At 44.8% G+C, this 15,852-nt stretch overlaps 1 protein-coding gene across 1 annotated transcript; it reads right to left on the bottom strand.

Annotated features, from left to right (window-relative positions):
* Positions 1–735: 735 nt before the first annotated feature.
* On the bottom strand, positions 736–10,187 carry UBE2A (ubiquitin conjugating enzyme E2 A). Its single transcript, XM_081793733.1, has 6 exons — positions 9,925–10,187; positions 9,704–9,784; positions 9,263–9,288; positions 3,671–3,760; positions 2,565–2,653; positions 736–2,288 (listed from the first exon to the last, which is right to left on the bottom strand). The coding sequence occupies exons 1-6, from the start codon at positions 9,966–9,968 to the stop codon at positions 2,160–2,162; spliced, it is 459 nt and encodes a 152-aa protein (XP_081649859.1). The 5' UTR covers positions 9,969–10,187; the 3' UTR covers positions 736–2,159.
* Between the last annotated feature and the right edge of the window lie 5,665 nt (positions 10,188–15,852).

Raw genomic sequence — 15,852 nt, forward strand, 5'->3', positions numbered from 1 at the left:
ATCAGCTTGATCAGCTTGTTGACTCGGGTGTAAGGTTTTCAAAGGATTATCCCATGAAACAAACTGGGAATAGGGTTTCTCAGGAGGTGTGTGAAAAGAAAACAAAAATTAAATCTGCGCACCCCGCGTCTCACCTTAATTTTTTCAAGTGTGACTAACAGTGTCAATATTTAAGGTACCCAGCCACGGTAGGGTGAAAAAGTTAATGTCAAACTAATCTCCCAAATAAAGAGCAATGTAACGTGGCTCTACTTCGAAGCAGAAATGGACTTAAGGGAAAATCGTGAGCACATGTAAGGATGCTGCCGCCTGTGACGTGTTGAACGCTCTCTGCCACGGAGGCCCCTCTAAGTGCCGCGTCTTAAAGGCTGAGTGAGTACACACACCGGAAAGACTCCGCTTAATGTCATCTCGCCCCTACCCCGAACGAGAGCGGAGAGTTTCTACGAAGTCACTGCTCTGGCGTCTTTAGCGCGAGCTAGGCTGCTCCTCGGGAGAGAGCGGTTTTGTTGAAACAAGGGCAGGCTGAGGCTACCTGTATGCCCCAACTTCATCCGGGGGTTAAAGTACCGGTCTAGAGTAGTTTGGTGCTCTTTGTTACAAGCCAGGGCTTTTGAAAGAGGTGGAATGTCAGGATCGACAAGTTAGGTCTCGGTAGGGGAGGGTGCCGGAAACACCCAGGTGTGTCCCCGCCCCCAACCCCACTGCATTCGCTTGATTGACCATACTGTATGCTGAAGGAACTTTGTTTTATTTAACAGTTTTACATTCTTGTTAAAACGTTAAAAAAAGAACAGAGCATTAACACTTATGACAAGAAAGAAGGTCCTCTCCAACAAGATCTACTCCTCTTGTTCCTCTCGCAGAGTGTTGTAATTTTGCTTTCACCAGGTTTATTTCAAGGGGGAAAGTGAGTAGCTGTGAGATTCCAATAAGTTAATACTAAAAGTTCATAGTGAGCTAAAATATAATTATACCTTGACTACAAAATTTTAAGGTTATTTTTATTTACAAGTTTTGAAAAATGTACATTTTTTTACATGGGTTACTTGTGCAAAGTTTGATTTAGAAGAGTGACAAATGCACAAAAGGTGACGATGGAACATTAGACGAAACATGTACAAGCCTTGTCCCACGCTGCTGCTGAAACGTACTGTCTATCTAAAGTATAAATACCCACAGAAAGAACGTTAAGGTTCTTATAATACTGAAAGGGAAGAAGAAACTAAAAGCATGCAGCATGAACTCAGGAGTCGAGTGGAAAAACAGTTTGCCACAGACAGGCTCCCTTCCTTGGGCTAATTAAAACTCTAAAAAATGATGGGGGATTAGAAGTCTATCTAGGGTAGCGCTTCTCCTTTAAAAAGATTAAAGGATCTCCAACGTTCCCTAGCTTCAAACTAATGATTGTTTCCATTCCTCTGCTCCCACACCTCTTCGAAAAGCAAAAACCCAGAAGACGACCTCGGTCTTCTGAAACTTAGCATGGGTGAGCCCGGCGAGCATCCCGCAAGGAGAGGACGTGTCAGTTACGGCGATTGCTGCGTGCCTGTGGCGGAGCCCTTTCACTGACCGTTCCCTTCCTACCGGTAAAAACCATCTTGTAATTCGTACTGGTTGGACCTTACCATCCTAGCGTTTTGGGCTTCCATTGCTCTTTCAAAATGGGTGTTTACACGGATCTGTTCCCCCGTTTTCCATAGGCCATATCGCAAACATTCACGTCTAAATCCAACACGAGTGAAGGGCCGGCCAGGATGAAACACTCCAGCAGTCATTTTGTTAAAAATAACATCCTGGTCATCGAGCTGTGCGCAAGCACCACTTGTGTAACGGTTCACTTTAAAAGCTCAGTGTAAAGCACAGTAGCACAATCCTGCCCTAAAACTGGAGATGAGACACAACAGAAAAGGAGTTGAGCATTAGTCAATTTTGCACGTAACCCAGGTACAGTACATTTGATCTCCTAGAGGGTGTTTTCTGATGTTCAAGGAGAGGGGAGAAGGGGTAGGAAGAGCTTGGCAAGGGAAGATGGAAACAGCACAACAGCTATTTTGCTTTTAATAAAGTAAATGTAATGACACTGAAGAATAGGGAGGTGACAAACACATCAATATAGATTTTTCTCTTGACCGGCCTCTTCTTTCGCTGCACCCGGGTCAACAGTCACGCCAGCTCTGTTCTACTATCGCAGAGACACGTTTTTCATATTCCCGCTTGTTCTCCTGGTACAGCTGAGCAGCCTGGCTGTTTGCTGGACTATTGGGATTGGGTTCATCCAATAGAGACTATAGAAACAATTTGTAACAGGTCAGTCCCTCGAGGCAAAAAAGCGTATATTCCAAACAATCCGCTGAACTGTCCTAAGTAACGACTACATTTGCTCTCTTAGCATCCTAACCTAGAGTACCATCAATCCGCTGCTCGCTAGGCAAATACATGATTTCGGGGCGCTTGGGTCTTAATGACCCGCCCTTTGCCTTAAGGTAGGACTGTCAAAAACAATTCAAGTGCTAACAGACACACAGCAAAGGCCATAGGTGGTCACATGAAGGAACAATCACCTGTATGGATGTTAAAATGGAAGACACGTCATAGGTTGGACTCCAACGGTTCTGAAGTATGTCCAGACATATACTACCATCTGCATAGACTGAGAGCATAGAAGTGGTACGTTAAACACAATAAAACCCATTAATATCGTAACATAGTCAAGACCAGTATAGTCAAGAATACTTTGCTCGTGAGGTTTAAAAAGACTCCAAAACTGCTTCTCACTTAGCTTCCTAAAAAGAGTCCTCATCACTGCTAGTGAAATAATCCGAGAATGTCAAAGAGAATTGGTATAAAACTAGAAGCTGCTTCGTGCTCTTTCTTCTGAAAAGACTGCCGTATTATCCAGGATAGCACACACGTTTTTCCAGCAGGGTCCCTAGGCATCCAGATTTGTGGGAAATTTATTCCACTAAATGTGTAAACTCGGTCTCTTATCTGAAATAACAACAGATAGCGCAGAGTTCGCAAAGTCTCGTTTTGACACGAAGATAAGAGTATCTGATATCCTGGAAAATACTTTACTAACCTGAATAAAAAGCAAGCTGTTCTGAAGCTTAGTACGAGGAGAGAAAGGGAAAAAATAAAAAAGGCAGAAGGTAAGTTAGGATCACCTGTGCTGCTTTTCCGATACACTGTAGCCCCTCAGCCACAGAATCTGACACTCACTGGCTCTGGAGTGGGGCCAAGGCATCTGTATTTTTGAAAACGTTCCACGGTAATTTTGATCTGCATCTAAATTTGAAAACTGTCGTTCTAAATAAATAAACTGTTCTAACGTGAAAATAACCACGCCACAAGACTACCCCAATCCCAGCCTGACATTAAAAGGAAACATCAAGAGCATCCTTATTTTTGTGCAATAAGTAAATGATAAAGATCGTCGGCACCAGGCGGCTTGCAGGCTCCAAGCAAAGGCAAAGTGCCTTCACTGCTTCAGTTCTGTCACTAGAGATCAAGACAGCAACAGACCCTCACGGACGAGTTCAGTTTTCAGGAAACAGCAAGATGCCTAAACAAATGCCCAGGTACTATAGACCGATAAGTAGGAAACGTGAGACACCTCCATAATTAACAGTGGACCCGTTTAAAACGTTGCATTAAGAGTGCTACTTGCCATTTGGATGGAACATCTTAGAGACAAATCTAACCGTAGGTGGCTTATTTGGATACTCTTCAGTGAATTCTATTGTAAGCTTGAATGTTCCTGTAGTTGGAAAAGAAAAGGTTTAAGAAACAGATTTATCACTTTGTTCAGTAGCACTTTCTTTTAATGCTACGTGGCATTTTTTCCAGTATTAAATGAAATAATGCAGAGGTATATTGCAGAGAGGAAAGAGAGGCCAGGTAGGGGGGAAGGCAAGATCTCCAGAAACTGCTCTAAAAATAGATAGGGTAGGAACCACCGCCCAAAGGGAATTTTGTCTTGTTTTGTTTTGCCATCATTCTCCCCCGAACTTAAACACAGCCATCTTAAACGCAAAATTATGGCCTGCAGGATAACTTTAGCCACTGTACATTTTGAAGACATCCTCAAAATGACCAGAAACAAGAGCCAAAATTTGGCCTCCTTCCCTTAGATGGCTGAAAGGCCTCAAAGGCCTGTTTTAACCAGCCTCCATCTTGAACTCTCCGGTGATTTGGAAATGGACTAGAAAAGAGGTTCCAGAATCCATGCTAGAAATACAAATCGATAACCAAATTATTTTTTAACATGGAAGGGAACAAGTATACAAGTGTTCACTGGCTCCTTTTCGTATAATAGCAACACTATAACGAAAACATAATTGAACGCAAGCCAGGAAAAACTTCACAATCTCTCTCAAAAGTCCTTAAGTATGACTCACAAGGTACTTCACTATAAAATCAACTCAATTATTCACACTAATAGAGGGAATTAATGGCAGAAATAATTAAAAAATCACATTAGATTGCATTCATGTCTCCAGCAAATTTACCTTTCTAATGATGTTTGTTTAGGCCACTGGTGAAATGAATTTATTTCCCTTGAATGCGCGTCAACGAAGGTAGCAGGAGGCCCTAAAGTATACTATAGACTTATTTATAGGGAATGAACAAACTGGATCTCATTCAAGAATCATAGGATGTTGTGATTGGGGGAGACTATTTCCTCCAAAACAGTTTTTAAATTGGGTTTAATAAATTCAAGGAAACAATTGGGCGATTGTTTTTTCCTGACTGAAATCTCTTCAGGTTATCTTAAGGAATCAGTTACCGTCTGGCCTAAGGTGATGGATGTTCTACTGTATTACTCTGGTCCATTTAATACATTTATTCTGATACCACAGACCACCCTTCACGTGGAGTATACTCTGTTAACGGTTCCTTTAGAGTTGGCAATTTATTTCCTCCCTCCGTGAACAGGTTTATCCACCACTTAAGAAAAAAAAAAAAAGACTACATTCTGTTGCTAGATCTGTTACATGTAACAATACCAAAGTTTGCTTTCTACCAGCACACTGCTAGGAAACAATTTGGTAACAAAGCTGCCCTTAGTATGAACATGTCTCCCAAAGTTTCAGAATAATTTAAAATGTAACATATAGACCTATTCCCCCAAACTACTGTTACTCCCTAAGCTGTGTGCAAAGCCAGATCTGAAGATACTATGCATTATAACTAAGAGCAAAAAGTAAAATATGTTGGAATGGACAAACATGCTATACTCCATCCGAACCTACTTTATTAACCTACCACCTGGTCATAAATCTTCCTATTTTTGAGGGAAAAAACAGCGGTTCTTCCTTGTCAGTACTACTGATATGAAAATACGCAGGAGAAAGTGGGAATGAGCGTTAGTCCAAAACTTTGAGCTTCCTTAGGTATCTCAAGTATAAACACATTGGCTCGATGTTGAAATCTGATTAGATTATAGGTAAGACGAGATTTATCATCAAGGAATTGCTCTAAAATTGGGTGGATTTAATAGCACACAGAGCTCTCAGGTACTTTAGATTCAAGAGGATAGCCTAAAAGTGGTAAAGCAACGCATAAGGCGGGCGTGCGTGGAAACGGTAGAGCATAGTGGGGAAAACAGCATCTTTGCACCAAGACGGGGGCTCAGTTCCTTGCTTTGCTACTTACTAGTTGTGGGACCTTGGGAAAGCCACTCAACTCGACTAAACCTCAATTTCCTCATCTGTAAAATGGGATCAAGAACAGTAACCAGCACACAACATTGTTGTGAGGTTTAAAGGAGGGGAAAATACGCACAGTAACACAAACTAAGTGCTCCATACATACCGTAGCTATAAAAATGGCAAACGTTCAACTGAAGGAGGCAAGAACCAAAAATCCAAACTTCACCATCAGTAAGAAATATACAAGTAATGAATTCAAATCCTAAACAGTACTTACTTTCTGACCGACACCAAACGCTCACAGCTGAATTCAAGGTGAGTATGTATGTTGGTGACTCTCAAACTTTCTCAAAAGGTTCTTGACTTGAATTTTCTGCCTAATGCTCGCCCAGAAGTTCAACAAGGTGGTTACCTAGCTAGCTACCAAAGAAGTTAATCAAGTCTTTTAAAACAGCCCGTTTAGTATCTTGAGTAGTGAAGCCACCTGCTTACGTGTACTTGAATATAAGTTAGGACTTACCCCCAAATCTTACACTTTTAGCCACATTAAACAATCAGAAGCTCTTTAATACAACCCTCAATGCCATTTCGGAGATCCGAAACAAACGTTAAGGAAATTTAAAATCTTAGAACATTATGCAATTGAGACTAGTGCTCTTATCCTCTGGATATTTAGATTCGGCTTTAAATTAACTGAAAACTTAAGCCTCACCATTGTACACAATCGGTACTGATTGTGTTCATCTTCCTGAGGAGGACAAAACGTTGTACGGAAAGTATCAGTTAATCCATCTATACATAGGGGCTGGGAAATTATATGTATTAAATGGCTGGTGTATGGCAATAAGGAGTGATATCGTTAAACTAGAGAGTGTATGTTCTGCTAAAGACATTTACAAACTCAAATTTTTGGAAATACCATGTTGGCCAAAGGAAACACCTCGGCAGGTGTTTTCTGCCATTTGGCCACCAGTTTGTGACCCCGGAGGAGAAAACAAAGTACATGCTTCTGTTTCGTTTTGTTTTGAACTGGAAATTCTGATTTTTAACATAGGATGTATTTAACTTAAGAACACCCTCAGTGAATGGATGTATTTACTTAAGAACACCCTCATCATAGGATGAACACCCTCATCATAGGATGTATTTAACTTAAGAACACCCTCAGTGAATTTTAAGTGATTCATTTTTAAAAGACTTACATCCAAATTCTTAAGAATACACCTATTATGAAAAGCAAATACTAGTATCTTACTGTGTCTATTAATAATTTTTAGATGATGCAAAGGAGAATACTTTTTTCCATAGTCTTTGAATTCAGCATACATACTACGATATTCTGATGAGGAAGCATTGCCCCCCAGTGTTTCGTTTGGTAGCAAGGTAAGTTCTTGGGAACATCTTCCTCTTACTTTAAGTGTGTGAAGTTAAATCAAAATACCTTGAAGGGTTCCTTTTCTTAAGTCTTCATCTCTTTAAGTAGGGCCTGGCTGTTTCAGAAATTTCCACCACAAAGCGTTTACAAGGAAGCAGCAAAAGTAGTTTTGGAGCTGTTGATTTATACACTACATCGGAAACCTCACAACCAATTATGACACTTGTCCTTAATCAGTCTTTTCTAGTAAATTCCCTCATTGCCAACAAAGCGTATTAAAATATGGTCAAAATATGTTTTGTCCCCACAGTCAGTGTTCTAGACACCCGAGGAAGCATCCACGGATAGCAGACTGCTCGACAGAATGAATCAGAGAAGGGTATTGTTATTTAGCTGGAGTAATTCCTTTCCGTAATGCCAGTATGGATAGGCACATCATCAAAAATAGAACAAGTGATATCAACGGGGAAGATTCAGGTAGATAATGGATTCCTTAAGTACCTTCTCATTTCATACCACTTAAAACAAGTGAGGCACCCTTGAAATATTTAAGTAGCCAGTCCTCCGGCAAAGTGATGTACTATTAATAAAGCTGTGCCCAGCATGAAGCTGTCGGAGGAAAATCGGGGGGGGGGGGGGGGGGGAGAAAGCCGATGAAAACAAAGTCTGCTGGAGCTAAAGCAAAGACACAGTTAATCTGCACACAGTGCCCAGGTATAAAGAACTAGCACCAGTCTAGTAGAGGAAAATGAAGTCTAGCTAGCTCTTGCTATGTATGGATGTGTTCAAATGATCTACTGCACCCAAGGAGCGTGCCTTCAGAATCACTCACTCTTGCTGTCATTTCTTTTTCTTGCGACACTGAGGAGCGGTGATATTTACACTCAGGGGGTGGAGGAAGTATTCAGGCGACTGTCCACAGTCTCCTCGGGAAACCTGAGTATTTCGGGCAAAGTATAAAACTGGCCAATGTTGCCCCATCTCACGACGTCTTGTAGGCTGGTAGCATCAAAAGGCAATCCAGCTCAGTAACAGAAGTATATACTTAGTAGTTTGCAGTAATATTTTTGTTCCTACTTTCAAACGGGGTTATGTGCATGCGTGTGTGCACGTGGGTGTGGGTGTGTGTGTGTATGTGTGTGTGGCAACTGCTAAATGAGTAGAGATGGTCATTGCAAAAAATAACAAAGATTCTTCTGTTTTCTGAATACCTCAAGTATTAAAGATGTCGATCGGTAGTTCAAATACTTTTCATCACGTTTTAAATGTTTTAAGCTTTCAGAAAACAACCACACATACATACACGCACACAACTGGATGCACGTAAAACTCTTATCGGTGTCAATTTCCCGGTTGTGATATCGTAGGATAGTCATTCAAGATGTTACCAGAGGGGTGGAGGAATGGGTGAAGGGTAGACAAAGTCTCTCTGGAGTATTATTATTAATTACAACTGCACATGAATCTATAATTATCTCAAAAGAGAAAAAAAAATTTTTTTAAATCCTTAAAAAGCAACTCAAGTGTTTTTAAAAGTCAAACCTGAATCCATGAAAACTCACGTACCTCTAGGTACACATGGTGCCTTCAAGTAGGCTGGACATTGAGGATGCCCTCAATTGTGAAGCTGCTTGGAGACTACTCACCGTAAAGTCTTGATAAAAGCACACTGAAAACTCATTTTAAAACGAGAAACAATGTTATACTCAAACTGGCCATGAGAGACCACGGTAGAAACCCGACAGTTCTGGGCAAGGGATTCTTGCACCCCTCCAACATCCGGCCAACACGAATTAAGCACCTGCTGAACACAGTTCCTGCCCTTGTGGTAGAATTCTGAACTAGGCGGTCCCTGGGGTCTCTGAGTCTATCAGCAAGTCGCTGGGTTGATACTAACTCAGTATCTTGGGAGGGAGCTGAATTTAACAGGATCACAGCCCAGACCTCAAAAACCCTTAACATCGGTGCTATGAAGCTCCTTTCAAAAAGCGGCTGCCTTACCCAGATTTTTTTTTTTTTTTTTTTAAAGAAACAAGCAAGGAAAAAGGTGCAGTTCTAGTCAAGCGGACAATGGTCAGAACCACCGGCCACTTATTGGATTCCAGTCAAGCCTTTAGCAGGCAGAGGCTAGGGAGAAGCGGGTTCCTAAGTAGGAGGCACTTCAGGATGACCGGGACCCCTTTCCCCCAGAGACGACCAGGCTCCTGAAAGGTGGGTAAAGAAACTCTCTTACCATCCTCAAACGGGGTCCCTTCGGGCCTGCAACACAGAGAAAAACAGTCAGTTCCCGCTTAAGGGGCTCCCTTCTCCCTTAAGAGGCTCATCTTAAGAGATGGCTATTCCAAGCTCTGCCAAGTGAACCTCTGGTAAACCGCTGCTTCCTGGGTCAGAAAAGCCAGTCCAGATCCATGTTTCGGGCTCCGAAGCCCGGCGCAGGCCGCCGCGCCTGACCGCCACCACTCCCCGCTCCGCCCCCCTCAGAACCCCAAACGGTTCCCCTGGCAGCGGGAACGGAGCTAATCGAGGCACAGGCTCCGGGGAGGCGCCTAGGCCCAGCCGGACCCGAACATTTTCCCTCTCCCCTTCCGCCCTCGCGAGGGGGGCCGGTCCCCGAGGGCAGGCTGGGCCGGCCCGCGTCCCCCGCCTCTCGCCACCATCCGGAACGCAGACTCACCCGAAAATGACCGCGTTCCAAACCATTATGTTGTTCTCGGACGGAGCCCCGCTGACTCCAGCCGGAGGATCCTCCTGCAACCTTCAGGGAAACAGACAGGGGCTCCGCAATCCGGCCCCCGCGTCCGCTCCGGGCTGCCCCCTACCGCAGCCAGCCCGCCTCGGGACCCGCCCTGTGCCCCGCCTGGCAGCCCCCGGCCTCGGCGCTCCCTGTCGCTTTACCTCTTGAAGTCCCGCATGAGGCGCCGCCGAGCCGGGGTGGACATATCTCTAGCGGGGTCAGGGGTGGGGCATACACCGACGTCTCGGGTCCCGGCGGAGGCTGAGGAGGCTGAAGAGGCCGACGAGGCCGAAGGAGCCGAAGCGGCCGCCGAGGAAGCGCCCAGAGGAACGGCGCTGCCCCTCCGAAGTCGAGGGTCGGTCTGGCGCCGGCTAAGCACCACCCCAGAGTAGACGGGGGCTGAACCAACCTGGAAGGAGAGGGGGGGGGCTGTGGAACGCCGAACGCCGGACAGGCCGTACCAACACCGGGCGGGGAGGGGGGTGGCAAGGAAAGTTGCTTAGGTCATTAAACCCCAGCGGCAGGCGGGGAGCGCCCTGCTCGGCTCGTGCCGGGGTGAGAGGCAGGCTACGGGCCGCGCGCAAGCCCGCAATTCACTAGGAATTCGTGGTGCAGTGGGGTCCGTCTCCACCTGCCCGGGCTGAAACGAACCCAGGGAAGCTTTTTTTTCTGTCCCCCCCCCCTCTTTTCTTTCTCTTTCTTTCTTTCTTTCTTTCTTTCTTTCTTTCTTTCTTTCTTTCTTTCTTTCTTTCTTTTTTAAGAGAAGATCACTTCTTACAGTACTGTACGCCCTGTGGCTGCCAGGCGTGTAGCGAGAAGGGTGGAAGTCCCTAAGTAGAGAGGAGGACAGGGTGGACGGAGGCAAATCTAGTTCTCGAAAAGTGGGAAATCTAGGGTGTAGACCCCCTGTGCACACGGGAGAAGGGGGGGGAGGAGGCTGTGTGACTGGTTAAAACCACTGCAAAGCAAAAGGATAAACCGGCCCCGACTAGGAAAGGGAGCTGTGGGTCCCTTGTCTATGAGACGAATGTGAGGCATTCCGGTCCCAATGTTTAGGCCCGTGATCACCCCCAAAGCAGAATAAAATGGTGGCGTGTGTCCTGGGGGAGGGAATGAGAGCTTAAGGCAAGCAGAATGAGGTTTTAGCTCTGGGCACTCACAATTTGGCTCTGGAACCACATTTCCCCTTGGCACGTCAACAAGCCAAGCGGCTACTATATATTCAGAAGAGTCCAAGGTATGAGAATATCCGACTGCAGAGAAGTGCAAGGGCAGAGAGTCTGAAGTAAAAGTAACGGTAAGACGCACGTGAAAAAGCTGCAGGTTGCAGAGAAGAGTCACAGGTTAGTATGTGGAACCTGCAAAAGCAATAACAGTTTTAAAGAATAATTTGTTAACGTCAACCCAAAGTAATTTACAAGGTCGGCAGAACACTCATTTACCAATTAGTGAAAATACGACAAAGGTAAGTTTGGGTTCAATCATAGACAGCTTCGAACGCCAACCTAATGGGTTCTTTGGAAGGTGGCTGAACATAATTAGAACCGAGCTAGCCAGAGACTGGTCCCAGGAGAGCAGCTAAGAGACATTGGAAGTAGTCGAGGTGAGAAATACAGAACTAGGCAGTGACAACAAAAATGGAGAGGAAGGGATGACTGGAGAGGACTTGGCAACGGATTGAACCTGGAGGCAAGAGAGAGGAAGGAGTCAACAATGGTTGGAGTTTTAAGCCCCAAGATAACTGCGGGTTTGAAGGTGCCATGAACAGAATTGGGGAACAGAGTGGGGAGGGGCAGTTTGGGGAGAGAAAGTTTGGGGACTTCTTGAATTCATGGGACCGGTGAGACATCGAGCCATGATATCCATGAGATGTCAGATGTGCAGAAATTTGTTTCTAAGGTGGGAGGCGGGGGATGCTTGGGAATGCTAGGGATTCTAGCTGCTGCAGTCACGGACAAGGATTTATATCTCCCACCGACTCCAACACATCAGGAGTTAATGCAAGTGTCCCTAAAAGCATTGCATAGTGAGTGTGGTGGGAAGTAGGTACAAAAATAACTTGAAAATTTTCTCTCGTATAGTAGCTTGCAGTCTAATACACGCATATGTAATCTACAAAAGCAAGTGCGTTAGTTTTCTATTGCTACTCAACAGATTATCCCAAGCTGTTGGCCAAGTTCAGTTCCTTGGGGTTGTAGGACTGAGGCCCCCGTTTGCTCCCGGGCTGCCAGCCACCTACCATGCTCAGCTCCTAGAGGTCACCCATATCCCTTGCCACATGGCCTACTCCATTTTCAAGCGAGCAACAGACAACTTGTCTCCCATTAAATCCCTCTCAAGCTCTGACTCTTTCTTCAGGAAGAGCCCCGTTCACATTATGGGCTTATCTAATTGGGTCAGGCCCACCATGGGGGAATCTCCTTATCTTAATATCATCTGATTTGGGACCTTAACTGCAACAGCTGCAAAATGCCCTTACAGCAGAACCTAGATTAGTGTTTGATTGAATAACTGGGAGAAGGTAGGTGTACATCAGTGGCCAGGAATCTTCGAATTCTGCCTGCCAGAGCGGCCACAAAGTACACAGCAGAAGCATGTGAATCTATCAATGCTGAGGGGCAGGGTGGGGGGTGGGGGGAGTCCTCAGTCTGGTGGGGTTAGAATGAGCTTCCTGGAATGGCTCAGTTTCAATTTTCTTTCAAAACAAGCAACAGCACGGCTTGGAGAGGAGTCAAGCACTTTCTATGAGAACAACAGCAGAAAAAAAGACACGGGGCTCAACCATGTTCTGGGGCTATTGGGCAGGTTAGCAGGGCTAATGGGGAATGCCGAGATGTCTGCCTGGAAAAGTGGGGGTGACAGAGTTGATTAAATGCCCTCAAATGCAAGGATGAGGGCTTTAGGCTTGATAGGCAGCTTTGACAGGTTTTAGAGGTATAGCTTTCATTGGTGCTGAGAAGCTGCTATCACGTACTGGAGAGCAGGAAGGAGACTGGGAAGCTCCTGCCGCTGGAAGTCAATGTCTGAAATTCACTGAAGGCCAGAGATGTAGCTGACTTTGTTGGAGGCCTGTTTATTTTCTGAAACTCCTTTGCTCCAGCTGATGAGTAGCTCTTTGACTACCTAATCAAGAAAACTCAGGGACATGAACCAAAGCAGTTTGGGAGCCCCGTGGCAGCAGGGTACGGGGAGAGCACGCCCTGACTGCCCTGTGGAATTGCATTGCAGAAATACTGTGCCCTCGCGTTCCTCATCAGGAGCATAGCAATCAGCAACACAGAAGATTGCTCTCTAGCACAGATGATTATCAGGGTAGAACATACTAGCTATAGCATAGTTGGCCAAGCATTCCTTCCATCCCCTTTTCACCTTGACATCTTGAAGAAATAACCCTCTTCACAGCCAAGCATCACTCCCCTCCCCAAAAGCAGGGGTCAAGAAATAGAAGTCTTTTTCAGTGCAAAGAAAAGCATGTTAGCAATGCAGCTGCAGGAAAGAGAAAAAGTTCAAACCATCCATAGGCAAGGATCTGAGAATTTTCCTGAAAGGGAGGACTGTGAAATATGGGAATATATAACTAGGGAAATTGTGGAATTGCATTCATGAAGCCTTCAAAATGCAGACTGGATTGTGATTTTCCTGAACTATTTTGGGTTGGAGAGAGAGACTGAATAAACTATCATTTCCTGCCTTATGAGGCTCTGAGTTTGTACTCCTGTTAGCCAGTGAAGGCAAGGAATTTTATTTTCTTATAGTTCCCACTTCTATTGCTAAAATTTAGTACAAACAGGGGCGCCTGGGTGGCTCAGTCAGTTAAGCGTCCGACTTCGGCTCAGGTCATGATCTCACGGTTCATGAGTTCGAGCCCCACATCAGGCTCATTCCTGTTAGCATAGAGCCCACTTCAGACCTTGTGTCTCTCTCTCTCTGCTCCTTCTCTGCTTGTGCTCTCTCTCTCTCTCTCTCTCTCTCAAAAATAAATACATCTTCAAAAAATATTTTAAAAATATTTTTAAAAAGTCCATCTTGACTCCAATAACCTCAGAAGACAAGTCAAGAGAATTGCTTATAGGAAACAACAGTTGTCACAGTGCGTGCTCTTGGCAGTAAAAGTAACAGTCTGCTGTCCATCGATAGCCTCTAGGACATAAGGAGAGAAAGAGAGAGGGAGAGAGAGGAGAGAGAAGTAGTGATGTTTAGAGAAGTGAGGAAATTAGGGCCATGAACATAAAATTTCACTACCTGCTACGTTGCAGAATCAAAAATAAAGGCGTGGCTTGCTGGGCTGAAGAATGCACCCCCCTCCCCAAGATGTTCTCGACCTCATCTCTGGAATTTATAGATATATTACCTTATGATGGCACAAGGGACTTCGCAGATGTGGTTAAATTAAGAATCTTGAGATGGGGAGATGATCTAGGATAAAACCAGTGGGCCTGATGTAATCACACGAGTCCTTATAAGAGGGAAGAAAGTCTGAATTCAGAGAGAAGGCCACGTGACCTGGAAACCGAGACTGGAGTGATACAGCCACAGGCCAAGAGCCAAGGGATGGCGGTAGCTTCTAGAAGCCGGAAGAGGCAAAAATGGGTTTTGCCCTGGAGCTGCTAGGAGCCACCAGCCCTGCTGACCTCTTGGCTTTAGACCAGTGAGGTTGATTTTGGGCTTCTGATCTCCAGAGCCAGAAGGTAATACATTTATGTTGTCTTAAGCCATTAAGTTTGTGGTACTTCATTACAACAGCAATAGGAAACTGCATGGCTGCAATGTTGGGTGTAGGAATTCAATCAAACTGGCCACATCCACCGGCAAACCCCAACCAAATCCATCCTGCCATCTTTCTCCTAGGGCCTGCAAGCTAAAAGTGATTTTCCTATATTTTTAAATGGCTGCAAGAATCAAAAGGAGAATATGTAATAATATTTCATGACACAGGATGATATGAAATTCAAATGATCAATGTCCGTAAATAAAGTTTCGTTGGGACGCAGCCACGCTGTTTCATTCCTGTATTGTCTGTGGCTGCTTTTGTGCTCCAACAGCAGAGCTGAGTAGCTGTGACAGAGACTGTACGTGGCGCTGTCATCACACCGTTGCTGGGTGTACCACAAATTGCGGTGATGCAGCTGTAACTCGACAGCATTTTGAAGGCCACGTGTACCACCGTATTAAGGCATTTTTGGTGTTTTTTTTTTTTTTTTTTTTTTTTTTTTATTGCAAGTGCCTACCTCTCATGTCAAAAAAAAAGAAAAGTGGGTTTGGAATGTCATGCTTTTTAAGGCACAGGGGAATGGAGATTTCTTGGTTATCACATTTGATGTCAAAGCGCTGTGCTTATTACACAATGACACCGTAGCATTGCTGAAACGATACGCTACACGACGACATTACCAAAGGAAGTGCTCAGGGCAATGTTCCCAACTCCCAGGAAAGCAACGGTTAGAAAAATTCGAAAGGTTAAAATGGGATATCTCATCATAGCAGAATTCTTCACAAAAACGAAAATGAGGCTGCAACCACAGTAATTTTTCTGAGTGGCTCATTTGTTAGCCAAGCTAGGAAAGCTGTTTACTGATGATGAGTTAATTAAATCGCGTTTGATTGCAGAAGCCAAGGAAATAGGCCCAGGGAAACTTTGCAAAGACTGTTAGCCTTTCAAGCAAGAATACTGGCTTAAAGAGTTGAGGACATTGGAAGCAACACCAACAGTCATTTAAAAAACAGGGCGGGGCGCCTGGGTGGCTCAGTCGGCTAAGCGCCGACTTCGGCTCAGGTCATGATCTCGCGGTTCGTGAGTTCGAGCCCCGCATTGGGCTCTGTGCTGACAGCTCGGAGCTCGGAGCCTGGAGCCTGCTTCAGATTCTGTCTCTCCGTCTCTCTGTCTGTCTCTCTCTCTGCCCCTCCCCCACTCATGCCCCGTCTCTCAAAACTAAATAAACATTTAAAAATTAAAAAAAAATAAAAAACAGGGCAATGAGGTGGCCATACTGTTCAGTTGCTGCACTTCACTCAACGAGTTTAACGTGATGGCAGAATTGGCCTGTGTGGAATGACTCAGAGGAGACTGTTTTCAAAGAAGTCAAGAAAAT

Source organism: Panthera onca, chromosome X (genome assembly GCF_046562875.1).
Source record: "Panthera onca isolate mPanOnc1 chromosome X, mPanOnc1 haplotype 2, whole genome shotgun sequence".
Lineage (NCBI taxonomy): Eukaryota > Metazoa > Chordata > Mammalia > Carnivora > Felidae > Panthera > Panthera onca.

Coding starts and splice junctions, on each gene's coding strand:
- UBE2A (XM_081793733.1), bottom strand. CDS start 9,968: ATGTCCACCCCGGCTCGGCGGCGCCTCATGCGGGACTTCAAGAG. Junction 2,654..3,670: donor TAAGATGTTCCATCCAAATG/GCAAGTAGCACT, acceptor CTATGCTCTCAG/TCTATGCAGATGGTAGTATA. Junction 2,289..2,564: donor CCATTTTAACATCCATACAG/GTGATTGTTCCT, acceptor TTGTTTCTATAG/TCTCTATTGGATGAACCCAA.